General features: G+C 42.0%; 4 protein-coding genes and 2 pseudogenes across 11 annotated transcripts in view; 4 read left to right on the forward strand and 2 right to left on the reverse strand.

The window, feature by feature from the left end:
* Window positions 1-5,803, forward strand: part of AFF4 (ALF transcription elongation factor 4) — an 84,515-nt gene extending 78,712 nt beyond the window's left edge. For both annotated transcript variants that reach the window (XM_080672397.1, XM_080672398.1), the window contains one exon: window positions 4,000-5,803. In XM_080672397.1, the coding sequence (XP_080528523.1) occupies window positions 4,000-4,127 (128 nt within the window). In that variant the 3' untranslated portion in view covers window positions 4,128-5,803. The remainder of the gene's footprint in view (window positions 1-3,999) is intronic.
* A 3,763-nt stretch (window positions 5,804-9,566) lies between these two features.
* On the reverse strand, window positions 9,567-11,673 carry LEAP2 (liver enriched antimicrobial peptide 2). The gene is made up of 3 exons (XM_080672399.1): window positions 11,564-11,673; window positions 11,237-11,376; window positions 9,567-10,934 (listed from the first exon to the last, which is right to left on the reverse strand). The coding sequence occupies exons 1-3, from the start codon at window positions 11,618-11,620 to the stop codon at window positions 10,898-10,900; spliced, it is 234 nt and encodes a 77-aa protein (XP_080528525.1). The 5' UTR covers window positions 11,621-11,673; the 3' UTR covers window positions 9,567-10,897.
* Window positions 11,674-15,377: 3,704 nt separating this feature from the next.
* Window positions 15,378-16,401, forward strand: LOC308250113 (L-lactate dehydrogenase A chain-like; annotated as a pseudogene). Its single transcript has one exon. The product of its transcript is annotated as an L-lactate dehydrogenase A chain-like (transcript).
* Window positions 16,402-17,129: 728 nt separating this feature from the next.
* LOC308250114 (ubiquitin-conjugating enzyme E2 C-like) lies at window positions 17,130-17,700 on the forward strand (annotated as a pseudogene). Its single transcript has one exon. The product of its transcript is annotated as a ubiquitin-conjugating enzyme E2 C-like (transcript).
* Window positions 17,701-19,316: 1,616 nt separating this feature from the next.
* Window positions 19,317-20,859, reverse strand: UQCRQ (ubiquinol-cytochrome c reductase complex III subunit VII). Of its 2 annotated transcripts, none has more exons than XM_080673442.1 (3): window positions 20,643-20,859; window positions 20,311-20,478; window positions 19,317-19,517 (listed from the first exon to the last, which is right to left on the reverse strand). In XM_080673442.1, exons 2-3 carry the CDS (start codon window positions 20,462-20,464, stop codon window positions 19,423-19,425), a joined length of 249 nt encoding a protein of 82 aa, XP_080529568.1. In that variant the 5' UTR covers window positions 20,465-20,478; window positions 20,643-20,859; the 3' UTR covers window positions 19,317-19,422. The 2 variants fall into 2 exon arrangements, with proteins under 2 accessions (XP_080529568.1, XP_080529567.1); XM_080673441.1 differs by having other exon boundaries at window positions 20,634-20,758.
* On the forward strand, window positions 20,755-26,154 carry GDF9 (growth differentiation factor 9; the record flags this gene model as incomplete). Of its 4 annotated transcripts, XM_080673440.1 has the most annotated exons (4): window positions 20,847-20,965; window positions 21,859-21,947; window positions 23,230-23,428; window positions 24,816-26,154. In XM_080673440.1, 2 exons carry the CDS (start codon window positions 23,293-23,295, stop codon window positions 25,772-25,774), a joined length of 1,095 nt encoding a protein of 364 aa, XP_080529566.1. In that variant the 3' UTR covers window positions 25,775-26,154. The 4 variants fall into 4 exon arrangements, 3 of the variants coding, with proteins under 3 accessions (XP_080529565.1, XP_080529566.1, XP_080529564.1); XM_080673439.1 differs by having other exon boundaries at window positions 20,755-21,947; XR_013960863.1 differs by lacking the exons at window positions 20,847-20,965; window positions 23,230-23,428 and having other exon boundaries at window positions 21,695-21,947; window positions 24,816-24,945.
* Between the last annotated feature and the right edge of the window lie 1,130 nt (window positions 26,155-27,284).

The following is a 27,284-nucleotide window of genomic DNA, read 5'->3' on the forward strand; positions in this document are numbered from 1 at the left end:
ACTACACTGGTGACACAAACTAAACTAAAAATAGTTTTTGGTCTAAGGCAAATATGCCTTGGTTCTGATATATTAAATGTTGCTCGTACTATAAAAGTAATAAAACAGGATGTTCTGTTCTAGGATGATTAACAATAAAATTAGCTATAGGCATAGGATCACATCCAGACATCTTATACATATTGGATATTATAAGAAAGCATGTTCGTATTAGATTTTTAGGTATATTGTAAGAAACTTTATGTGATGAAAGAGACTACAAAATGAATAGATTTCTAGTATTTCTTTTAAATTTAATTTTTAAACCTCACACGAGGATATTATTCCCATTGATCTTTTTTTTTTTTTTTTTCAGGGAGTGTGTGGAAGGGAGGGAGACGTGGGGGGGGGAAGGGGAGGGAGGGAGAAACATTGATGTGAGAGAGACACATTGATTGGTTGCCTCCTGCACAAGCCCCGATCAGGGCAGAGACCAAATCTGCAACCCAGGTTATATGCCTTTGACTGGGGTTGGATCCAAGACCCTTGCTGCTCGGGTTGACACTCTAACTATTGAGCAACCCAGCCAGGGCATCTAGCGTTTTAGAATTTTAGATCACTTGAGGCTTGCACTTCAAGTTTATCTCCCAAATTAAGAACAATGAGAATTATAAAGAATTTAAAGACCTTAAGAAAAAGTACTATATAAATACCATGTTATTTTAGTAGATGTTATTGGTATGTATGTGTATGTGGCATCTATTCAGATAGATCCTTTGTAGAGAAACACTAAAGTAGCCCTAGACGGTTTGGCTCATTGGATAGAGCATCGGCCTATGGACTGAAGGGTCCTGGGTTCAATTCCAGTCAAGGGCACATGCCCAGGTTGCGGGCTCGATCCCCAGTGGGGAGCGTGCAGGAGGCAGCCGATCAATGATTCTCTCTCATCATTGATGTTTCTATATCTCTCTCCCTCTCCCTTTCTGAAATCAATAAAAATCTATTTAAAAAAGAAAAAGAAACACTAGAGTAGTCAATCAGGTGTCCTTTTGTCACAGAGTACATTTGAATACTGATAGTATGAACAGATAATCAGATGAAAATGAAAGATTCCTATCCCTAAAGAGGGGTGTGACAGAACAATAGAAGGGGAACCCCAACATTTAACAAAGCTGTGTTTTTAATTTGTTTCTAATATTTTAAATATTGTCAGTACTGCTCAGGAAAGGTTACAAATCTGAAATTCTTTAGTCAACCCTACTTTACTTTTTTAAAAAATATATATTTTTATTGATTTCAGAGAGGAAGAGAGAGGGAGAGAGAGATAGAAACATCAATGATTGATCGGCTGCCTTCTGCATGGGATTGAGCCCATAACCCGGGCATGTGCCCGGGCCGGTAATTGAACTGTGACCTCCTGTTCATAGGTCAACACTTAACCACTGAGCCACGCCTGCTGGCACCCCAACTTTACTTTCCATTCTTCTCCCTGATGTGAGTCTGTAGCCTCTTTTTTCCTTTCCTTTTCTTCCTTTTTCCCCTTTTTGCATGGCAGTTTTCCAACATTGACTAAAGGAAACAGTTTCAACAACACAACATTTTGCTAACCATGTTCCATCTCTCTTTGCCCCTCATTCTTTTCCTGGAGTATTTTAAAGCAAATACCAAATTATGACCTTGCACCTGAATACTTTGATATACATCTTTAGGTGATAGACTTTTCAAAGTCATAATCACCATGTCTTTATCACAGCCGCCCAAATTAATAACTCCTTTAAATCATCTTCTATCTAGTCTACCATTAGATTTTCCTATTATCTCAAATATGCCCCTTTTTTAACAATTGGATTTGGTTTAGACAGGATCTAAACATTCATTGATCAGTCTCTTAAGTATTTTGTTTTGGTTTTTGGTCATGCCATTGATGTCAAAGAGAAACTGGGCCATAGACTATATCATATTCTGGATTTGACTGATTACTTTCTTATGGTATCATTTAGTTTGCTCTTCTCTGTCCCCTTTATTTCCTTCATACTGATAGATTCATCTGTTTTTTTTCTTTTTTCTAATCCTCACCCAAGGATATGTTCACATTGATTTTAGAGAAAGAGGAAGGAAGTAGGAGAGATAGAGATTGAGAAACTTCGGTGTGAGAGAAACATTGATCAGTTGCCTCCTGTATGTGCCCTAAGCAGGGATCATCTGTAGCCTGGCTATGTGCCCTCACAGGGAATTGAACCTGCGACCTATATGGAATGATGCTCAACCAATGAGACACATTAGCCAGGGCTGATAGTTACATCTTGAGGCTTGATTAGTTAGACTCGAGTTTATTATTTTATTTTGAGTTTATTATTTTAGATAAGAATGTTTCATAGGTGGCACTCTAGATTTTCTATTACATCATAGTATAAGGTGTGCAATGATTATCTCTTTTTAATGATAAGATCTGACCATTGATTCATTTATGTGGTATCAGCCTGACTCAGTTTGATGTAAGATTCCCTATTAATCTTTAACTTCATGCTTTTAGCACCCATTCATGATCACTACTTACATTTATCAAAATGCATCAGGAATTTTCTGTTCTCATATTCCTGCTACATTAATTTGCTGGAATTCTATAAAGAGGATCCTTTTCTTCTCAACTATTTGATTCTTGCCTTATTTGAGTAGGCTGAGAGCTTTATCATGAGAATGACCCCTTTTTCTGTGCATGTATTTCAACTGTCTTTGTTGTCTTGAGTTCTACATCCCTTTATCTTCTCCCAAAATTGCATTGGGATCAAATGTTAAGATACTGTTTTACTCTCCTCTTCTCTACACCCACCTCACGTGTACATCAGCCTATATTTGTTCACATAGGAGAGTGGTTCTCAACCTTTCTAATGCTGCGACCCTTTAATACAGTTCCTCATGTTGTGGTGACCCCCAACCATAAAATTATTTTCGTTGCTACTTCATAACTGTAATTTTGCTACTGTTATGAATCGTAATGTAAGTATCTGTATTTTCTGATGGTCTTAGGTGACCCTGCTAGCGGTTCTCAACCTGTGGATCGCGACCGCTGAGAGGTTGAGAACCGCTGCTGTAGAGCCTAAGACCATCGGAAAACACAGATATTTACATTACGATTCATTAACAGTAGCAAAATTACAGTTATGAAGTAGCAACGAAAATAATTTTATGGTTGGGGGTCACCACAACATGAGGAACTGTATTAAAGGGTCGCGGCATTAGAAAGATTGAGAACCACTGACATAGGAGGAATCCTTTTATTTCTGTTCCTTATATTTTTAAACTACTGTCTAAAACATGGGATGTTGCATGGCATATGATTACAGCAGAAAGGTTAGATACAGGCTGTCAAAAATGACTAAACCTTATAGGAGCGCCCTGGCCAGTTTGGCTCAGTGGATAGAACATCAGCCTGCGGACTGAAGGACCCCAGGTTTGATTCTAGTCAAGGGAACGTACGTCAGTTGCAGGCTTGATCCTCGGCCCTGGTCTAGGAGGCAACCAATCAATGTGACATTGGTGTTTCTCTCTCTCTGTCGCTCCCCCTCCCTTCCACTCTCCCTAAAAATCAATGGAAAAATATCCTTGGGTGAGGATTAACAAAAAAATAATAAAAATAAGCCTCACAGGAGCTCTTATGGGGAAGCATGCTTCTTATACTAAAACAGTACACAAAGATTGTTTTTGAGTAATAATAGTACATTGTGATACTAGGTCTCTATTTTAATAATGTTTACTGCATACTAACAATTTATAATGTCCATCAGTGAAATTCTGCTTACTTATATAACACTTAATTCCTGATCATACAGTTCATTTAAATATTTTGTGACTTAGGGGGAAATATAACTTGAGACTATGGTATGGTTTGTTCTAAGACATGGAGAGTTACTTTAGTATAAGAGGGTGTGTTTTTTTACTTCATATGAATACTATTTTACAGTCTAGACTAAAAATTTTAAAGCAGTGTACATCATTTAATGAGTGTTTTTCATTTTATAGAATTCTTTGCTGAACTGGATAAAGTAATGGGCCCTCTCATCTTTAACGCAAGCATCATGACAGACCTAGTTCGTTACACCCGGCAGGGACTGCACTGGCTTCGCCAGGATGCCAAGTTGATGTCTTGAACTGAACACATTCTTGTTGCCTCTGATTTTCTCCACAACACTGTGTTACATCACGAAGGAAAACTGCCATGACATGCCACCCAGCTGACACTAAGAATGAGGAATGGTGTTCTCCTCCCTTGTTCATGTGTTACTGTTCTTATAGCCCAAAGCCATCATGTCAGTTGACCCTGTCAATATTCCCAATATGAAAAATTATTTAAATGCTTTTAAATCTGCAGCATATTGATAAGATGGTTTTGGTGATCTTTATTAATAAGATTGAAATTCCAATTGCAATTCATAAGTAATCAATTGAAATTTTATTTATTTTAATTTTTTTAAGTTCCCACATTGGGGCTAGTTTAAAACTTCATTATTTCTGCCTATAAATTTATCCTGTTAAATATTTAGCATAAATGTAATGTAGGCATTTTTTATTTATATACTTTGGGAGCTTTGTTACCAATTAATGTCTTTTTGTGGTAGCTCTTCTAAGAGTAATAGTTGGTTCATTTAAAATATGGACATGTTCTACCTGATAATATTTCAGTTATTAACTACAATTTTATTAATGCAGAATTTATACTAGGAATTAAGGATATTCTACATATGAAAATCACTTAAATATGAGAAGATAGCATTCTACATGGGTGTAAAACAAATATGTCTGATTTGGTATGCATTATTTCAAGAACTGTGAACGTGTGTTGATAACACTAATAATCACAAGGTGACTACAACTTGCATTTAATGCATTACAGAAGAGGGCAGGCAGACTTTCTAGGAGAAGCATATCAAATGAAGGGTTTCATAAAAGGACAATCTTGAACTTTATGGATTTTACTAAAACCATGTGGTAGTAGTTGTTGGTTTTTGTTTTGTTTTGTTTTTTGCTAATTATTAAAATTTAAATAGTGTAAGTTACTGTTGAGCAAAGGATGATCCAACTCCTGAAAGTTGCTGCCTATATCTTTTTCATTAATGATATTTAAAGGGTAAAATCTCTCTTCAGAATTCTTATATAAGTATTCTTCCACATTAGATTGTGATGCTCTGATAGGAGCATGCAGTGACTGATAACAGGAATGGGCTAGAGCTTTGGTGTGTGTGCTTTTGTTATACAACTTAGAGTTCTAATGCCTGATGTAGAGATGATGAATTTCTCCTTTTAAACCTGTTTTGTAATTAGTCCCTTTGTATTATGAAGGCCCTCATCAATTATATGTGTTTCTGATAGGATCAGAAAATTCACACTAGAAAAGTACCTAACTTGGTTCAATGTGAGCTCTTGGGAAGGGGTGGGGAGTAGGGGTATTGCTTAAGAAGCCAGCTCTATAAGAGTTGTACCTTTTCCTATAAGGTGCATATAAGAGTCAAAGGTGAGAAATATTTCCTCTATCTTGTTTTAGTGCCCCTATCATGTCTGGTGTGCCTTAAATCTTACCTTTAAATGAAGACTCTGGACTGTTTACAGATGAAGTTTTACACTAGGACCAGATCATCCATATGGTTGGTCTCCTGCAGTAACAATGTCAAATTCTCTCTTCCTTTACATCTTTAGGGTCACATAAAGATAAATGCTTTCAGAAAAGCTAATGCTTTTGTACATGATTTAGTCTAACCTAATTGGGTAATGCTGCTTCAAAAAATAGTTTGTCCTTTTCCCCATTCTAAAAATGAATCCACCCAATCAGAAAAAAAGGATTATCCTGATATTTATAGATGATTGCTAAGGCTTGAAATGGGAAAGAAGGGATAGAAAATCTCCAAGCCCAGTGGTGCAGTGAATTCTCTGTTTTCTGAAGCTAGAGAACTTACATTGTCCTGTGGCTTCGTATTTCTAGAGCTTCTTAACTGTTTTGTACCTCAAGTTGTTTCTGCATATCATTGAAGAATGATATATATAAATTGCGTTGACCACCTTTTTCCCTTGGAGAAATTGCCTCTGATATCTTCATGTTTTAGGAACAGTTTTCTTTAAGAGGACAACTTCTCAGCGAGCATGGTAGTTATTCAGTAAGAAACTTGCCACTGTTAATCCAGTAGACATATGTCCTGGCCTTCTGTCTTCTCTGACCCTGATTACTTTATTTGCAGTGATGTCCTAGAAATGGAAAAAGTATCCTCTGAGCTTTTAGATTGTCAGCATCAGGAACCTCTGGGCACCTCTGAGTTCCAGTATGTGCTAATCTCTTGTGTGTCCTGAGAGGCAGCAGGAGCGTTTCTAGGGCCACACCAGCGTTTTGATAAAGCAGAGTTTCCTGCATGTTTTATGGTGCTGCTCTAAGATACTCTTTCTCTAAAAACTGTGTCAATTCTTGGAGAGTGAGTTTTTTAAGCTTTTCACTGTGGTGGGTTTTCCCACCAGGTAGTAATGGACAGTGGATCAAAATCCTATCCCAAATAATTGAATCTTTAAGGTAATGTTCTCTGGAAACACCTCTCCCTCTCCTGAGTCCATCTCAAAAGTTCTGTCTTTGTCTTCATCTGCTTCAGCACATACTTTGGACTCCTTTACAGGTGACCATTCCTCCTTCCTCAGTAGGTGTCTTCAGTGTTCTCCAACCATTTAAAACTGTATTTGACAAGTGACTAAAAACTTATTTAGTAATCTGAGACTTGTACTTAATATATAGTTAATTCTAGAAATAGCAACTATTTAAAAACTACTGTGTTGACTGCTCTTTAAGACCACACTTGTATGAGTTAGCAGCCTACACTATTGGACTCTTTATAGGTAACCAACCAGCAGATTGCAGTGGATGAAGTTGTTACATAGTAGTCTTGCTCAGCCTGGGTTGGGCTATGGGGAGCGCTTCCCTCCAGGTGATTCTCAAGCTTCTAAAGTCCAGCCTAGGCCCAGTCTTGCTGGAGAGCGTTCAGCCCACTTCTTGCCTCTGTGCCACCTTTTTCTGGGCAAGTAGCCAAGAACTGACTTTAAAAGCAATGAGTACTTCCAATAAATTTACAATTATAGTTGCTGAAAAGTGGAGAAGGTTGACCATCACTAATTTAATTCTCCAAAGTAAAAAGCAATGTAGAGTAACGTGTGTACTTGCCCATACATACACGCCTGTGCGCTGAGGAGCTTTCGCACTGATGGCTCCTTGGGCATCTGGGCTGCACTTTGATACACTTGTGACTTTATTAGATTCACTGTTGTTGTTTTTCATTGTTGTTTCTTTTGAGTAAAGAAAGGTTTAATCAGCTAGCTCAGATAGCATCATTTTGTGTTTTATGACAGAAACTTTGCGAAATTGCCTTTTTTTTAACGAGCTTGCATTGTGAAGCAAGCGCTTGCAAAAGGCACCTGTTCTAAATTAATATTTTGATTCTATAGAGTTTCAGAGCAGCCAGTGGTCTCTCCAGTCCGTGATGCCTGTGTGCAGAGGAGAGGTAGCTGTGCACTCTTCTAGGTGTGAGGGTATGCAACTTTGGATTTTAAAACTATGTACACATACACACTTTATATATATGTATGTATGTATGTATGTATGAAAACATGAACTTAGTTTGTCAAAAATTGTGTGTTTAGTATTTTAGCTTAGTGCAACTATTTCCACATTATTTATTAAATTGATCTAAGACACTTTCTTGTTGACACCTTGAATAATGTTCAAGGGTGCAATGTGTATTCCTTTTAGATCTTAAAGCTTAATTACTATGATTTGTAGTAAATTAACTTTTAAAATATATAGAGCCCTTTGTAGTATAATAGGGTTCTTACAGGGTGGGAAGGATTTTAATTTTCCAGTTGCTAATTGGACAGAATGGCCTCATGTATTTTGAATTATAGGAGTTTGCTTCTGGGTCTCAGGAACATCTACTTGAGATGACTGATTTTAGGCAGATTGTGGTGATGTTTTTTTAAAAAACAACAAAACCTAAGAAAATTGGGAAAGCATTTCAAATCCATATAGACTCCTATAACTCATGTTCCCTAATTAATGTGGAACACAGAATTCATTTCAATGTCATATATCAATGTGTTGGAGAGGATGATTTTTTTCCAATAATAAATAATATTGCACATTTAAGGTTGCTATTCCATAAGATAAATAGAAGAGATAAGTATGGAATGACTTGGAATATGTAGTGACAAGAGACCAAATTGGTCATGTTTGTGAGTATATCTTTCACATACTCACTGAAGGAGAAATTCACTTTAGACACCCTGGACCCTAGAACCAAGCTGGTAAGTGACAGGAAGCAAGTTATTAATAGTTGGTAAAGCAGATGCTGATTCTATTCAGTTGAACCCTATGGTTAATTAAAAAGAACTTACTGTCTCCAGAAAAGGGAAAAGAAAGAATATTTAAGTCTCTTCTTTTTGATAGAATTTGGTCACAGAATAAGGCATCAGAGTCAAATCTGAACCAAGTCTTGTAGATCTTTAAGCATCATAAAATAGCAGCCTAAATAATCACCATGTAATGGAAGTTGACTTTTGGGTATGTCGCCATTGACCTCTCCTTGCCACCATTGCTCAGCTAAGCATAAATTGCCATTGCCATTCTTTAAAAGAAATAAAAGAGCTCTCTAGATGAGCAAAGAGGGGAGGGAGTGGGGGCCGGAACTCCCAGAAATTCTAGTAATAATTCAGTTTTGACCTCTATCTGCTTCCACGTGGAGTTTCTTTTCAGCTTTTAACCATTGGAATATTCTACCTGCTTATGTTTCTCTCTAGGAAAATATCTCTTTGGAAATGTTGCCTTTCAAGTCAATGCCCTGATTATCCATACTGTTGAGTTTGTTGTAACTGTTCAAGAAGTGTCCCTATTTTACAGTTTTATGCACACCCCTGGCAAATCATTGACATGAGCATTCAACAGTACTGGGGTTGGATTAGGGTGGGGCTCACCAACAGAGCTGGCCCAAGTGGCAGTGCCTGAAAAGGCACCACCGTTGAGGACCAGATGTGCGGTTGGTAAGCACAGTTAGGAAAAATTCTATCTAGCCTCCGTTTTGAATGGTTTTAAATTTTGTATATGGAGGATGGAAATGCTTATATATTTATTGAAAATCCTTTTATCTTATTTGAAATTAAAATTATTTGGCTAATAATGGTTTGATATCCAGGGAGAGTTTTGGAGGGGAGGTAATGCCACTGATAAATTAGAAGCCTTGTTGATTCTACAGAAAGGTACTGTTAGTGTCTATTGGATGCCTTTGTTTTGTACATGATCCAGATCTTTGTTTTACATTTCTTTTATCCAAAATATTTAGGCATCTGACATTTTCAACCAAAATTTCAATTATATACTGTGATTTTTGTTGCAATATGTCAAAATTTCAGAGGTACTTTGGGGTTCAAAAGCTAGGATTTCTAAGTCAGTATGTGCATTTCACATAATAAAGCTGTTAATGGTGAGCAAAGTATTATATACTAACTAGATTTTTCCACATCTGTATAGTATATTATATGTATTTTGTGGTATTGAGATTATAGAAAGTTTAGAGTGTCAAACATGCGTTTAATGTGTATTTTTAAACAAATTTATGGCAATTAAAATATTTGGAGACAAGGGTATCACATTTCAATTTGTAAAGATCTTTTTAACTCTACTGTGTCATTAAGATGCTTTGTATAATGCCAAACCATAGCTGGAGAAACTAAGTTTAATAAATATCAAATAGATTTTCTGTATTAAAGTTTATAAACACTGTCAATTCTCAGTTTACCCTTTTCATGTAATTTCTGTTTTGTGTTTTAAGGTCCATTGCTACTTTTCTTTAAAAGTCTGGTTCTATTAGTCCAGTTCTCGTTTTCTCATTACAGTAATTCTGCACTTTTGCTGGCCATGGGTCCCTTTGCATAGATCAGAATTCACCCTGCACTAACAGAAATCTCAGACAAACCTTTTTTGCTGTTTCTGTGCCTTGGGCTTTTATTGTTTTATTTAGGTAGATTTTCTTTCAGTTCTGCCTTCTGTTCAGTCACAAACTTGGGCACGTCATCAGGTAGCCAGTGCCAGCATTGCCCGTTTTGGCATCTTACTGAAGAGTGCTTTTACAGTGAAGGGCTAGGATCCAGGACCACAGCTTAGGAAATTGCTGATCACATAGCTATTACTAATCTGATGCCTGTAACTTGCCACTGTGTTCGTTTTGGGTTTTGTTTTTTATTTTTATTTTTTATTTTAGAGGGAGAGAAAGAAACATCAATGTGAGAGAACAACATTACTCTGCTGTCTCTTGCATGCACCCCAACCAGGGATCGAACCCGCAACCTGGGCATATACCCTGACCAGGAATCGTGACCTTTCAGTGCACAGTTGACGCTCAACCAACTGAGCCACACTGACCAGGGCATGTTCTTTATTTCTTGAAAAAACGTTAACTCTCACTACTTTTGTTGCTACTCACTGTTAACTTTCAAGGTTGAGAAGTAACACATCATCACTTCTCAGATTTTTGGCTAAGATCAAGTGTGAAAAGTAACAACACATGATTATTAGGCAATGCTGGGCTATTTTTTCTATAGTATACAAGTGACCCTTCTTCCACTCAAAGGCTTAAATTTCAGACTACCAAATTTTCAAATTTGAGACCTTTAATAATATACATAGAAAAATAAACTCTAAATTGACAAGTTTAGTTATGCTCATCTAAATATCAACATTCTAAGAAGAAACGGAGACCAATTTAAAGCATAATCTGCCTTTAAATATTAAAAACACAAGATTGCTTCATTTAAGTGTCTCCAGCCAATACGCAGTTAATCAATATTCCATAGAACGGAGCATTGTTGTAGGTGAGTGCTGTCCTCTTTTTCCCTGGTATGTACATCATTCCTGGGCCACACTTAGGGAACAGCGTCTCTTTCTAAGGGAAAAGAAAAGGTGGTTTTTAAGATAAAGATAGCAGTGCCCAGAGCCAACCTGCTGTTTCCTTCCTCAGGTTTGAGCTATCCAAGCTCAGGGAGGACTGTAGAGAGGAAAGGCACCGCTCTTTCATGGCACCTGTGTGTAGCTGTCCTTGGCTCTTAACTCCTGAGGGATTTGCCAAGGAGCTCCCACCCTCAAGTCCTCCATCCCAACTTTATTCTTAAGTCTGTGTGTGTGCTAATCTCTGCCCAGCTTCCCAGGCCTCTTCGGCTCAGCCCTGCTCCTAAGTTTGTGGAGTACCTGCATAGCCTGGTGATACACTCGGAGTCATCCCGGCAGGAGGCTCCAATGGGCCTGAGGGAAACCCCTCTCCAAAATGGGGTCATTCTCCGCAGCCTTCTCTTTGCTGAACTCAGTTCCGATATTGGGGAGCCATCTATCTGTGGGGCAAAGACAAATTCACCTCAGGTGTGGAAGGGTTGACACCCTGCTGCACATCTTGGAGGAATGGTCATTCCCAGGATGCTGTAGAGTGAGAGCAGAAGAACCATTCCTCAGGACGGAGTCCGGCTCTCGGGCTCTGCTTACAGTGCCACCGTCCCCACACGCCCACATTCGTATCCTTACCTGGCCCAGCAGTAACAGGCAGATCATGAGCACCGCAAAGAGTTTAAGGTGCCACATCTTGACACGGAATGTTGGAGCCTAAAAGCCAGGGACAGTTCCCACTTTTATAGACTGAAATGTGCCTCTTTTACAGATGCCAGGTGAGATGGGGGCAAAGTTTATTTTTGCAATCAGGATCGATTTAATAAGTTAATGTCTACCAGAGGAATGTGCTCAAGGCCTGCCTTTCAGGCACGTTGTATTTACTGATCTCTCATCTGGACTTTGATTATGTTGGCTGCTTGGACCCTTTCACCCATTTTAGCAAAAGTCAGCACTACCCCCTCCCCTGTGAAAGCCACGTGAAGACATTGAGGGAGGCCAGGCACCTAGCCACATTTTGATTCCAAAATAGCTCAGTGAGATCATTTATATCAAAATAGAATTCTAATAACGAGGTCTTCAAAAATAGCGCTGACCCCATTCAGTCTTGTCTAGGAAAGAGGCACTGAGCTATTGTGTTATAGGCATTTGGATAATGCACCCATCTCCCTACTGTGGGAGGATGCTTTGGCAAGCAGGGTCTACAATGCCCCAATCCCTCATTTGTGTAGATTGACTGTCACCCTAATTGTCTGTTCCAGGTCATCTTCCCAGAAGAATAGAGACCCAGCTGTGGAAAGTTCAAAACCTTGTCTACCTGCCCTCTCCCGGGGGTAAGGCTATCAGGACTGATGTGGGACGTATGTGAACCACAGGTAGCTCGAATGAATTTGAGTATAGGTTGATGTATTGTTTTGTTCTGTGAATGAGTTGGGAGCGAGGGCTTCTCAACTTGTGTGGTGGTGACAAATCACACTGCAAAGCCTTGAGTTATGGACGTTCCTCCCACTAGGCGACTGGGGCCTCCTAAAGAGCATGTCCTTCCTGCAGCCTCGGGGAAGCAGGTCTAAGCTGAGCTGTCTCCAAAGCCCAAAGTAGGAACTGCTGCTGGCTTCTCAGGGCAATCATGAGTAGTTATGGGTACTCACTAAATGACATGGGCATTTAAATAAATTTGGGGGCAAAGGTGTGAATTCTGAGTAAAGAGATTGATAGGACTTTAGATTTACCTGTGACCTCGAAGGGTTAGCCAACAAGACAAATGCAATAAGATTCCTTCTCTGCCTGGTGCCTCTGTGAAAAGTTTGCTGATAACTTTCCAAGGCCCTTCTCATCTTCAGAGGTTGGATATTTGGTAAGAACCTGCCTGTTCTCCGAGGAAAAGGAGGAGATGTGGAACAGCTGAAGGTGAAACAGAAGGTTGCCAATCTTTTTGCCAAGGGAGAGGAGGGTGGTATTGGTGGACCTCAAAGCTGGGTGGGGCAGGCTGTGACCACACCTGTCTGTCCTGGTTCCAGGCCTGGAAGGAGACACCACTGCTTATACTTCCAGAAACACTGAGAAGCAGATCTCTGCTAAACTCACCTAACCAATTCTGCGAGTTTGTGACTAGTTAGCTGCTCCTTCCCTTTACTCTGAGTGACCTCAGGTAGGGGCTTAACTAGGAACTCTGTAGGGTAGGGTGGGGAAGAGGCTACGTGGTGACCTAGTGAACATTGGGTAAGAACAAATGTGATTAGATAAGCAAAAAACTGAACAACGTGATGTCCTAAAGCCAGTTGGGTCTGTGGACTCAGTGCCAGCCTCCCTTTATCAGCCTGGAGTGATGTGTCAAATGAGATTTGGAACCTGCTCATTCCAAAGATAGGTACTTTCTCCTAATCCTCCATTTCTGCCTTCCTGTACTCCAAGCAAAATCAAATTTAAAAATTTAATAAAAAATTTTAAATGTCACAGGTTCCCTGCAATCAAGTATTTCGCTGAATAAATACATAACTACATGCTCCTCCCTCCAGGGAAAGGCCTAAGCAGCCTTTAACAATTTCAGCTGTAAGAAGAGTGCTTGGCTGGGAGGCAGGAGTGGGGTCTCGGTAGGGCAACTGACCACAGGCCAGCCCAGCCCCTCTTTGGGCTTTAGTCTTTTGTTCTGTCCATGAGATGGGAGGAGATTCCTGAGGCCTCTCAGGCACTAACATTTGGGGGTTCATGTGATTAATTTACAAGAAGAAATTGATACTGAAGCACATTTGATAGTTTATAGCATGGATAACTCTGAACACAGCTCCCAGGGATTTTCTGCTTTGGAGGTAGGTGCCTGGGATGAAAAGAGAGGAAGAGGGTGTAGTACAGGAACAGATGTTTGAGACATTTCAGGAGGAGAGATCATCAGGGCTTAACAGAAACTGGAAACTTCTGTGCTGTCCCCGAGCAGGAGGTGCCTAATAAAAAATTACTTTCCTGAAATGGAAAAACTTTTCTAGGTGAAATTTCAACAAAGGGTCAAAATGTATTTGCTTTTTTGCTGGCTGGAACTGGCAGAGTTCTGGGCCTGCACTAGGCAGACCTGCATTTCCAGGACTGTTGTTGGCCAACTGAAGAGTTCCTATTCTGCTGCCCAGAAATGAATGCCTTTGTTGGGGTAGGAGCACTGCTGGGGGAAAAGGAACAACTGGCTGTGCCCCCAGCAGCAGGTGAAGGAGCTGCACCAAGGCTGGAAGGGACAGGTGGATGGGTTATAGAGACTGAGGCCCACAGTAGTGGTCCCTCTTCCTTAAGATACTTTAACCAAGTTTTCCTTTTCTTTATGGATTTCTACAAGTAGTCCTTAAAATGATCCCAGATCCCAAATCATGTACAGGAGCACTGAGCTATGACAACTCACCACATTCTGCCACCACTGCTACACAGAGCTTTGTGCCTCCAAGTTTAGAGAGGCAGCTCTTTGATAAGAGACAGGCTTCAGAGCAGCCTTTCACAGTTTTATCTAAAAGCAGAAGCTCAGAATGTATAGGGCTTCTAGCAAGGGCTTCTTAGGGTACTCCTGAGATAAAAAGGATTCAGACCAACAGGCTCAGTGCTGAGAAAGGGCAAGTTTGATTTTGAGCTGGCACCTCCAAAGGAGTCAAAGAAAGTCTTAGGGTAAAATGAAGCCAAGAATGCCTTGCTGGTGTGGCTCACTTGGTTGAGCATCGTCCCATGCACCGAGAGGTTGCCAGTTTGATTCTCAGTAAGGGCATATGCCCAGGTTGCAGGCTCCATAGCTGGTAGGGGCATGCAGGAGGCAGCCCTTCGTTTCTCTCTCATCGATGTTTCTCTCTTCTCCCTCTCCTTTCCTCTCTCTAAAATAAATAAAAAAAATATTTTTAAAAAATGAAGCCCAGAAGGTGGGAAAGGGTGACCATCTCCCCTAGCAAGCTTGGGGCTAAAATCAGAGAGGGAGAGAGTCATGAATGGCAGTGGTCCTCCCCTGGTGCATGCATCTGTTGAAACTATGCAAAGTTATGGATGGGTACATTTACATCTTCAGGTTCACAGCTCTCATCATTCTCAAAAAAGTCCACTACCCAAATATGTTGCATATCAGGCAAGCCCTGAGAATAAATTTGGACAAAGAGCCAAACAGGAAAATTATTAACACATCTGTTTTATGGGCAGCAAGTTCAAAGTTCAGGAATGCAGGTTTCTTGCCTATATCACAGGAAGGAAGCAACAGTAAAAGGATATGGGCCCAAGTCTGTCACTCAGCCATTCCTCCTTTTCCTGCCTCACAATAAATGCAGTTTACCTTACCAATTTTTTATTTTTAGGTTTGGAAGTATTTTAACTTTGGTTCCTAAAAGGCAAGAACAATCATTAGAATAAGAAGGAAATGTACCAGAGCTGCAGCCGCCAAGTCCAGATCTTACATCGCGTGCCACCGACGCCCGCCCCCCCGCCCCGTGCACTCCCGGTTCCTTTTGGTTCTAAGTCCAAAATGGCAACACTCAAGGATCAGCTGATTGTGAATCTTCTTAAGGAAGAACAGAGCCCCCAGAATAAGATTACAGTCATTGGGGTTGGTGCTGTTGGCATGCCTTGTGCCATCAGTATCTGAATGAAGGACTTGGCAGATGAACTTGCTCTTGTTGCTGTCATGGAAGACAAATTAAAGGGAGAAAGGATGGATCTCCTACATGGCAGCCTTTTCCTTAGAACACCAAAAATTGTCTCTGGCAAAGACTATAGTGTGACTGCAAACTCCAAGCTGGTTATTATCACAGCTGGGGCTCGTCAACAAGAGGGAGAAAGCCGCCTTAATTTGGTTCAGCGTAACGTGAACATCTTTAAATTCATCATTCCTAATGTTGTAAAATATAGTCCCAACTGCAAATTGCTTGTTGTTTCCAATCCAGTGGATATCTTGACCTATGTGGCTTGGAAGTTAAGCGGCTTTCCCAAAAACTGTGTTATTGGAAGTGGTTGCAATCTGGATTCAGCCCGGTTCCGATACCGGATGGGGGAGAGGCTGGGAGTTCACCCATTAAGCTGTCATGGGTGGGTCCTTGGGGAGCATGGAGATTCTAGTGTGCCTGTGTGGAGTGGAGTGAATGTTGCCGGTGCCTCCCTAAAGAATCTGCACCCTGATTTAGGCACTGATGCAGATAAGGAACAGTGGAAACAAGTTCACAAGCAGGTGGTTGACAGTGCTTATGAGGTAATCAAACGGAAAGGCTATACATACATCCTGGGCCATTGGCCTATCTGTGGCAGATTTAGCAGAAAGTATGATGAAGAATCTTAGGCGGGTGCATCCAATTTCCACCATGATTAAGGGTCTCTATGGAATAAAAGAAGACGTCTTCCCTAGTGTTCCTGGCATCCTGGGACAGAATGGAATCTCAGATGTTGTGAAGGTAACTCTGACACCTGAGGAAGAGGCCTGTTTGAAGAAGAGTGCAGATACACTGTGGGGGATCCAGAAAGAGCTGCAGTTTTAAAGTCTTCTAATGTCATACCACCTCACTGTCTAGGCTACAGCAGGATTTTAGTTGGAGATTGCATATTGTCCTTTTTATCTGATCTGTGACTAAGAACATCAGTTTCCTAAAGATAGAGATAGTAATGGTTCATAAAACCCAGCATCTGCATCCTGATGCTGGATGGTCCTTATCTTGTGTAGTCCTAAACTGGTTAGTGTGAAATAGTTCCACCTCCTCAAAGGCACCACTGCCAATGTTGCTCACACTACAGTTGCCCTTCAGACTAGATGTGTGTTCACTGTGTGTTACATAACTTGTGGTTCCTTTTTCTCCAATAAATCACATCCTGGGATCCAATCTAAATCCAATATTGCATGTTTTATGCATAACTGTTCTAAAGGATCTTATTCTGTGTACTGTATGTATCAGATTAGTGTACATTGCCATATAATGTAAAAAGAAAAGTCTACATGTAAATAATACAGCCAACTATCCAAGTGTCATACCAACTAAATTGCCAAATAAACCTTGAACAGTGAAAAAAAAAAAAAGAAGAAGAAGAAGAAGGAAAGATGCAGCCTGAGACAGAAGCTGAACCACATACAGTGAAAGTTGCCGTTCTGGACCAGCAACAAGTGTACTTGGGAAATTTCTACAAGTGGAACAGGGAAGCATAAGCATAAAACTGCCAACCCTTACCACACTAACTGCTGTTGGAAGGAAAAAGGTACCTTTTTGAGTTACAGTGGTGTTCTCCAAGTTCCTGTGTCCCTGCCAGAGCTGCCAGATGGCTTCCCAGAATCGCAACCCAGCTGCCGCCAGCTTTGCTGCTGCCGGTGAAGGAGCTGAGCCCAGTGGAGGGCCCTGTGGGCAGGAGGTGCATGGTGTGGAGGTTACAGGAGCTGATGATCCCATGATGTCTGGCAACAAATGAACTTCTGCCTTCCCTGAATCAGACCACCTTTTCAAATGGGTGAGGACCATCCATAGAGCAGCTGGCAGCCTATGAAGACATGAGGTACCAGCTCTCCCTAGAGCTCCCCAGTGGCCACCCTTACAACACACCCATGGCGAAGTTCCTAACCCCTGCTACCACGCCAATGTGGACACCCAGGGTAACATCTGCCTGGACGTCCTGAAGGATCTGTGGTCTGCCCTGTATGACATCAGTATCATCCTGCTCTCTACCCAGAGCCTGCTAGAACCCAACATGGATAGCCTGCTGAACACACATATTGCCAAGCTCTGGAAAACCTCGCAGCCTTTAAGTACCTGCAAGAAACCTATGCAAAGCAGGTCTCCAGTCAAGAGCCCTGAGCTGGCTGTCCAGTCTCTCTCCTTGTGCTTCCTAAAAAAACATTGTATTTTATTGATTTTAGAGAAGAAACATTCATGTTATTCCACTTATTCATGCATTCATTGGTATGTGCCCTGACGGGAGATAGAACCCACAACCCTGGCATATTGGGAGGATGCTCTAACTCAAGCATGTTCAACTCACAGCCACAACGAATATTTTTGCGGCCCAATCAATATAATGGTATGCAAGAAACATTTTAATAAAAATGTCATAACTTAATTTTTATATCCTGTTATACATAATGAGCTATAACGTTCGCTAATGATTAATATAATCTTGTTGCATTCATTTCCCTCACACACCTTACTCGCAGGCACACCATTTCTCTCCACTAATACTAGCAGCCAATTGCCATGTTTAGTCTTGTCCTGACTTGTTTGGTGTGTGCAACAGGAAATATTTCACTTTCGGAGAACAAGAAAAATAGATTTGCGTTACACTTATTAGTGGTTATTCAGTGTCTACGTTAATGTTCAAGAAAAAATATTTTTATTAAAATGTTCTATTTTAATGATGACTCATTTATTTCAGCCCTTTGTATTCAGCACATCTCTATCGAAATAAACCTACGTTTCTATGAAAATTGAAGCTTTTGTTTTTTTGTGGCCCACATAAACTTAAACCTTATTTGGCCCATGTTAGCCTTTGAGTTTGACATGCTTGCTCTAACCAATTGAGCTACCTGGCCAGGGCCTGTGCTTTTTCCATTTTCCTTAGATTTTCTGTCCTTGACTTGATTTCTGTATAGGACTATCTTTAGTTGTGGTGTCATATTTGTTGTTTGTTTCAGTTAAGTCTCTGGTTTAGACCCAGTGATGAATATATTTAGTATATTTTGTTAAATAAATAAAAGGAAACTTTTCTACCAAAATATATATTCAAAGGTTTCATAACAGGAGTAAACTTTTTCCATAAAAGGCCAGAGAGTAAATATTTTAGGCTTTATGGGGCATATATGGTTAATAACTACTGTTAGCAATCTGGTACAAATAGCCAGGGTGCTGCCCCAGCTCTAGAGGTCAAGGGGTCACCTCACCCCTCCTTTTATAGCTGACTTCCCCTCAGGCTAAGCAAGGCCTGCCTTAAGAGAAAAGGCAGTACAGTGTAACTTTTAAGAACATAAACTTTAGCGCCAGACTCCACCATTTCACTATATAAAATTTTGGCCAAATTATTTACCCTCCCTGTGCCTGTGTCCTCATCTGCAAAATGAGTGTAATAATATTTCAAAAGTAGTTGTGAGGTTTAAAAGAGCTTAATTGTGTAAAGGACTAAGAGTGCCTGACACATAGTAATTACAATATAGTTAGATTTTATTATTGTTATAGAATCAGAGGGAGGGGAACCAACACTCCCCACAGTCCATGCCACCCACAACAGGCCAGCCTGCAAGAGTAGCTGCAGCTACTTTCTTGTAGATTATACTGTAGAACAAGGGGTGAGCCCCACTCCTTCACCAAATTCCTAGACTAGCCAAAATTGTTCAGGGCTCATCTGGGGAAGGGAGTTCATTAACTTGAAGATTAGCAAGTCACACCAATGACTCTGCTCACAAAAATGCAAAATCACAACATTGCAGCCCATAAGAAGTTTATTGTGTCTTGAAGACACTATACAATGTAGACTCCTCTCCCAGAGAAGGGTCTTTCAGAGATGGAACCATCCTCCAGATGAGTTGCTCATTGGTCGTTTTCATAGGTGGCTGGATTCTTCCTCCTGGATTTCTCAAACTCCTCAGTCCCCCAGGTGTAGACAAGATAAAATCCGACAAATGCTTTAAAAATCAAAAGTGAGAGAAAAGTGAGCACATAAGAGACAAAGGAGTCCCCATCCTCTTTTCTGCATCACAACAGATTCTGCCCTCCTGTTTCTAGTTTTCAATAAATCCCTTTTAAACCAGAGGACCAAGCAGGGTTACATCAGCCCTGGCCGGGTGGCTCAGAAGGTTGGAGTAGTCCCAGCACACCAAAAGGTTGCTGTTGCATTCCCAGTCGGGTCACCTATAGGAGGCAACCGATCGATGGATATTTCTTTCTCTCTCTCCCTAAAAACCAATAAACATATCATCAAGTGAGGATTTAAAAAAAAGAAGGGTTACATTACATACCCATTTGATAAATGACCAAAAGAAAAGGGTCTACCTGAGAAACTCTGTCACCAAACCTTCCCTCTCTCTTCCCTGTAGCACTTTTAAAAATGTTTGAGATAATGGAAATAAAATTAACATAGCATAAACTTCACCATTTAACCAAATTTGCAATGTTGTGCAACTATCCTCACTATCTGCTTCAGCGTAACACAAAACAGTTGGCCGCTAAGAAAGTAGTGGGTGAAGATGACCTCAGAGGAAGACGGAGTCACACAAGTGACCTTGGGCCACTCATTTAAGTTCTCTGTGACTTAGTTTCCTCATCTGTAACACGGAGACGATGATATGACTAGTTCAAGGGCCTTGCAGTATTTTCGGTGAGAAAGGGTGTGTATGGCGAGTTGCGGGGCGCCTGCCCGACGGCGGGCGTTCCCATCAGGCACGGGAGTCCGGCCCCCGCCCCGGCCAGGGCACTCACGCGGCACGACGCGCAGGATGGATGCCTGAATGCGGCGCAGCACGTTGGGGATGCCCTTGCTGAAGTAGTGCGGGAAGGCGCGCTGCTCGAAGGGCGACAAGCTGTAGGTGATCACATGCCGCACCCGGGTCAGCTTCCCAAACTGGCGGCCCATGGTGGCGGCAGCGCCTGCAGGACCGAGGGTGGACAGGCGCTGGGCTCAGTCTTGGGCCGCGCCACTCGCACCCCGGCAGGCCCTCCCGGCGCTCCTTGTCCTCCCCCGCCCGGGCGGCGCCCCCACCCAGCGATCACCAGGACCCCGCCACCAGACCCCACTCCCGCACCGGGGTCACCTCGCCCTCCACAGTAGCGTGATCCACCGGCCTCCGTCCGCCACTTCCGGCAGGACCGGAAGCCGGTCTAGGAGGCCTTGAAATCACTTCCGGGGAATACCATTTTCCCCTTGTCTCCGGAGGAGGCTCTGTTGCCCCCCCTTCGTTCTGGAGAGAAGTGGCCTGGCCTGGTGCCTGTGGGTGGGCGGTGCCTGGGCCGGGGTTGGGGCGAGTGACCCTAGTGCGGGATTCGGGGGCGCCCCCCACGCGCTCACGGTTCCTCTTTGCGCTCCTCCTTAAAGTGGAGCCGCAGGAAGCGGCAGGGTGCCAAGGAGAACCTAGAGGTGACGAGAAAGGGGCCAGGAGACCTGGAGGGCCGCGCCGGCCGGGCTCTGAGCACCTGTGGAGCGCGCCCCCGAGGCCGAGTGGTGCCGCCGCGCGGCAGCGAACGCGGCCTCACACGGCCTGGTGCAGTAGCTAACACCCGGCTCGGCCCAGCACCAAAACCCAGACTCAGGTCTGGGCTTCTCTTGGCCACCGCCGCCTGGGAATCTCCTGGCCGGATGTAGACACTCCGGGGTTAGAATAAAGACATTTCCGGAGATGCAGCCCCAGAGCCCCCAAATAATTGTCAAGCAATTGATAAAGGGCTGTTTAGTGGTAGTAAGAGGGAAGGAGGAGACTACAGCATCCAGCACCCCCTTACCCCCCTCCGTTTCCTCGTCCCCGAGAAGGTCTGGCGGGGGTAGGGGGCTGGGGGATAGACCATGATGCCCCACAGTCTCCCCTCCGCTTTCCTGGAGGAGAGGCGAGGGACGTTGGCTGAGAGGCAGTTACCGTGTTCTTGGAAGGTGCCTTCTACTTAAGGATGCTGCTGCCCTGTGCAGCTGTCTGACTGTCCTACTGGCTGCAGTGTCTGTAATGTTTTGTTCATGGGATTGCTGGCTACATAGTCTATATATAGACTAAGGCCTCGTTCAACAGTGCGGGTGTGTTTTATAACCCTGCTTCCTAGCCACAGGCTAGGGAGGCTTGGCAGGCAAGGAACTTAAATTTGCAAACATACCTCAGTTTTATCATCCTGAGTACTGCACAGACTGGTTTTGTATCTTGTACCAGGAGTGTGTTTGCCTTTTTTTGCCAGCACAGAGTCTCCTTAGGGGTGGCACCGGATAGCCCCTCATTTCAGCTACTCATGGCGCACCTTTGTCTCATTTTTCTAAAACATGATCTCTAGCCTGGTCTCAGCTCCAAGGCAAGAACATAACAGTTAAGAACAATAATACCCTAGGAAATTCTACCACCATTTGAGTGATTAATGAAACAGTAAGTAAAACTTTCATGTATTTTCTAGCACCTGCAAACATTTCTAAACCTTTCAACCAAAATATGTACAGATGAATGTTGCAGACAAAGCAAAGACATCAGGACATTATATTTAAAAATGAGTCAAGGTTAAAGGTGATGTCCTGCTTTTAAAATACTTGTTGTAGCCAAAACCGGTTTGGCTCAGTGGATAGAGCGTCGGCCTGCAGACTGAAAGGTCCCAGGTTCAATTCCGGTCAAGGGCACGTAACTTGGTTGCGGGCACATCCCCAGTAGGAGGTGTGCAGGAGGCAGCTGATCGATGTTTCTCTCTCATCGATGTTTCTAACTCTCTATCCCTCTTCCTTCCTCTCTGTAAAAAAATCAATAAAATATATTTTTAAAAAAATAAAATAAAATAAAATACTTGTTGTATTCCAAGTACATATTCTATAGAAGCCACCTGGAAGATCTGGGCAACCTAACAGTTCTCTGCTCTCTAGAATTTCAGTATCAAATGTGACTTTCTCTCACCCTCCAAATCAACATGTGGTAAATAATTATTCTAAGCACCTGAAAGTGGGAGTGGCGGTGAGGATGAAGAGACAGGAAGAGTAAACCTAATACCATAAATTGCATAGCAACAGATCTTTGTGTCATCATGAATAATTAGTTTTTCCACGTGCCTTGGGAGTTTCGCAAGCACCTAAGGAATATTTTAAGAACCCTAATAATTGCTCTAAAAAAAATGGGTTCTTTTAAGATAATTTCTCAATTTCTCTTAGCCTTTCAGCTACATAGCTGGAGCATTAGTATAACAATAACTTAAGAGGTTTTAAAATAAATGCCAGAAGAAAGGAAGAGGAGGAAAGCAAAAAACCAAATAAATCCGTGTCTAATGAGGATAAAAGTAGGATGTTACCAGCTGTTTGATATGCAGCTGATAAAAACTATCTTCAGCTAGGCATCCTTGAGGTCTGATTACAGAAGTGACCCTACCCACCCACACACCTAAAATTTATTTCAGAGATCAGCCTAGGTTCTTCCCGGCTTTTAGGAAGAAGACTGGTATGGTTGGGTTCCTTGCTAGTTCTTCCAAGCCATGGCGCTTCCCAGCAAGTTCTTTTTATGGTTTGGCTGCTTTTCCTGGCTGTGTTTTCCTAGGAGCCTCGGTTCTCTGGCTTCTAGGGGAGAAGCTCAGATTGTAGCCAGTGCTGAATTGGAATCTGAGGCTGAGCCCTGGTCCTTGCTGCAGCCTCTAGATGGGAGAGACAGATCTGGCCTCCTTTCCCCTCTCTTCAAGGTTCTGTGTGATGGGCAAGGTGGGATCCCTAGGCTGCAGCCAGACTCCAGGGCTTTGCGCTACATGAAGATGCTCTATAAGGCATATGCTACCAAGGAGGGGATCCCTAAGTCCAACAGAAGTCACCTCTACAACACTGTTCGGCTCTTCACCCCTTATATCCAGCACAACACGCAGGCTTCTGTGGACCAGGTGACAGGTGTGTAGGAGCAGGTTGGTTAATGGGTGGAGGGAAGATGATAGACCGGGCTGCACTTCCGTTACAGAAAGAGCTGGGCCTTGCTTCTTGAATTGCATTTTACTTTTCATGATTCTCAGTTTCCAAACTCAAACAAATCTGGTACTTGGTCTTATTGTTTCTTCTAGTGCCCTCATGGGTTAAGGTGGGCTAATATGATAGAATGTTAGAGCTAGAAGAGACTTAATGGCTCTAAAGGCCGAGGAAAATGCTGCTGAAGAAGGTTAGCATCTTGTCCAAGGTCACAACATCAAGACTGGAAACCGGGTATTTTGACTTCCAGTTGCTTATCCTTTCCAGTCTCTAATGCTGGCCTGAAAATGTGCCCACAGTATCTCCCAGCGATGGGTATGCTTTGCTACACGGGCTGTTTTCCCCTTGTTTGTTGCTGTCTGTGAGAAGAAGGCTTAAGTGCCGATGTGAACAGTAGGTCTTCACAAGAACAGAGTCATGAGTTTGGTGAGTGTGTGTGCAAGGACCAGTGCTTAAAAAAACCAAACTATATTCACTGCGTCATGGTTTTAACCCAAAAGGTCGGTGGTGGCTGTTTCAAACCCTTCCTCCTTTCTTGCTGTCCTATTTTATTTTGGTAGTTTTAGATCCTTTATCTGTTCTCTATCTCAAGTGTTTCAAATTAACTTAGACAATTAAGCTTTCTTTATTGACGCCATCCATTAAGGCTTAGAATGTCTGCTTAACAAACTTAGTGTGGTTTTGTTTTTGTTTTTGTCTTTTTATTAATCCTCACCTGAGGATACTTTTCCATTGATTTTTAGAGAGAGTGGAAGAGAGAGAGGAAAAACAAAAACATCCATTGGTTGCCTCCTGCCACACCCAGACCAGGGCCAGGAAAACTGCAACCGAGGTACATGCCCTTGACCGGAATCAAACCCAGGACCCTTCAGTCCGCAGGCTGATGTTCTGTCCATTGAATTAAACCAGCTAGGGCCAAACCTAGTGGTTTTTATTATAGTTTTCCCTCTAGAGACTCCCCAAGAGAAAAATAGAATTTTCCTTATTTATCGTCCTCTGTTTGGAACAAATTATTAAGATTCTAAAAATTAAACTGTGTTATAATTCCCTGTTATTTCAATTCACCACCAAAGCTGTTCTGACCTTCTGGTGAGAAAATATCCACTTATAATTGCTGGGAATTACTTATAGTCCCAATTACCTGTATTTTCTGTATAAACGCCCCCCCCCCCTCCCATTTTTCCATTTTTTGAGGTTTGAAGAAGTGGGGAAAGAGAAGGGAGAAAGCAACATTCCAAAGCACTAATTCCTTGATTTGACTTCCTGTTCTGTTCGATTGTCTTCAGGCACTACTGGTGACTCTTTTTCTCCCCAGGAACCGTGCCATCAGTGGACCTGCTGTTTAACCTGGATCGAGTTACTGCTGTGGAACACCTACTCAAGTCAGTCTTGCTATATACTTTCAACAACTCAGTTTCTTTCCCCTCTGCTGCTAAATGTGTGTGCCACCTGGTGCTGAAAGAGCCAGAGTCTAGTTCCAGCAAGACTCCCCCCAGAGCTCCACACTTTACCTTTAAGTCACAGTTTGAATTAAAAAAGAAATACAAATGGGTTGAGGTTGATGTGACTGCCCTGCTCCAGCCTCTAGTGGCCTCCGACAAGAGAAGTGTTCACATGTCTGTGACTTTTACATGCGTGAAAGACAAGCTGCAGCACCCTTCAGCACAGGACAGTCCCTTTAACCTGGTACGCCCCTCACTGCTTTTGTACCTGAATGACACAAGTGCTCAGGCTTATCACAGGTGGTATTCCCTCCACTATAAAAGCCCTTCACAGGTTCCTGACCAGAGAGGTCTGTCTGCCTGTCCTATAGGAGAAGAGGCTGCTAAGGGAGTAAGATCTTCCCGTCACCGTCACCGGAGAGGACAGGAAACTGTCAGCTCAGAATTGAAGAAGCCTCTGGTTCCAGCTTCTTTAAATCTGAGTGAATACTTCAAACAGTTCCTTTTCCCCCAAAATGAGTGTGAGCTCCATGACTTTAGACTTAGTTTTAGTCAGCTGAAGTGGGACAACTGGATTGTGGCCCCGCCCAGATACAACCCCCGGTACTGTAAAGGGGACTGTCCGAGGGCAGTCGGGCATCGGTATGGCTCTCCAGTTCACACCATGGTGCAGAACATCATCTATGAGAAGCAGCTGGACTCCTCAGTGCCAAGACCATCATGTGTGCCTGCCAAATACAGCCCTTTGAGTGTGCTGACCATTGAGCCTGATGGCTCAATAGCTTACAAAGAATATGAAGATATGATAGCCACTAAGTGCACCTGTCGTTAGCAGACGATCCTCTAAACTAAAACCTTGAGCCTCTTTGGCCAAGTAAATGCCCTGCGCCTACCTGTGCCGTCATGTGTCAAATCTCTACATTTAATGCGGTGTGTCTTGTATAAGGAGGAGTCTGTGTAGATTAGCATATTCTGTGGTATCTGTCAGTATAAAGGGACAATATCTGCCTTTTTTATTTACAAATGTAAATGAGTGTATTTATTTTGGTGGCTTTCCATTCCCCCCCCCCTAAGCAGTTCTTTCTTTTCATAAATCTTGTTTTTGATGTTAAAAACTTAATGAGCATTAATCTTGAATGGAATTGCAGCTCTAAGTAGACAATTCAGGATGTTGTCTTATTTAATGGAAGAATAAATTCCTGTTGTTGGCATAAATTTTCTGTATGTGTGTTTATTAAATAAAGATTTCTTTTATATGGTGATTTGGGAGGCAGAGGAAGCATGTCTAAAAGCTAGTCTTGATCTCTTTCAGAGTAAAAGAGAGGCTAACTTTTTTACCTACATCCTGATGAAGTGAGGTTCACTAGGCCTGGAGTGTATGCAACATTTCTGTTGCATTATGTGACTGGTACACAGTATACTAATGCTGCTCTTTAGATGACTTGTATAAATTGATTGATTCACATCAAACGATATAATATTTGTTCCATTTATTTAAAGGAAATTGCCTTGCAGATTTTTCCCCCAAGAAATTGCATTGTTAAAGATTTTTAAAATGCTTTTTCTTCTTTATGTATTTAGATCTCTGACCTTAAGTGAGGAAGTCAAGGAGCATTTTTTGTTTGTTTCCAATTTCCCTTAGCTCCCATCACTCCACCCCCACATTTTTTTCAGGTGGACTTTGGACTGTTCCACTGATCCAAGCTGGCAGTGAGGAGGCTATATTACAGAGGGGGCCTTGTTTGGATACGAGGGCTTATATGTGGGTTTTCAATCAATTTACCTTAAGAGAGTCCTAGGGGCATGGAGGGCTGATGCAGTTGATTTCTGTTTCAGAGTTTCTAAAACCTTCATCTACAAACCAGAAGTAACTCCTAGGTACGAGAAGTATTTAACCATTCTTGTAAAGGATGTTTTCTTAGTGCGTAATGTCTAACTAAAGAAGTCAGCTTGGATTTTGATATAATGGTGTTGAATCTGTAGATCAGATTGGGGAGTATTGCCATCTTAATGCTATCCATGAACATGGGATGTGTTCCCCTTTATTTAGGTCTTTAGGTCTTTTTTTTTTCCCCAAAGATGTTTTGTAGTTTTTGAGTAAGTTTTGCACCTTTTATTGTTAAATTTATTTCTAAGAATTTTATTCCTTTTGATGTTATAATGGAATTATTTATTTTATTTTGGGGTTGTTGCCTGGTACTGTCATGCATACACATTACAAACCTGCACATACTGACATAAATGCTCTGTTTTCTGCTCATGATTTTTCCCCTTGAAAACATTTCAGAAAAGTGGTACTGAAACGGAGGAAGAAATTTTAGGTGGTCCAGTTTCCAAATAAC

Source organism: Plecotus auritus (genome assembly GCF_963455305.1).
Source record: "Plecotus auritus genome assembly, chromosome: 6".
Taxonomy (NCBI): domain Eukaryota; kingdom Metazoa; phylum Chordata; class Mammalia; order Chiroptera; family Vespertilionidae; genus Plecotus; species Plecotus auritus.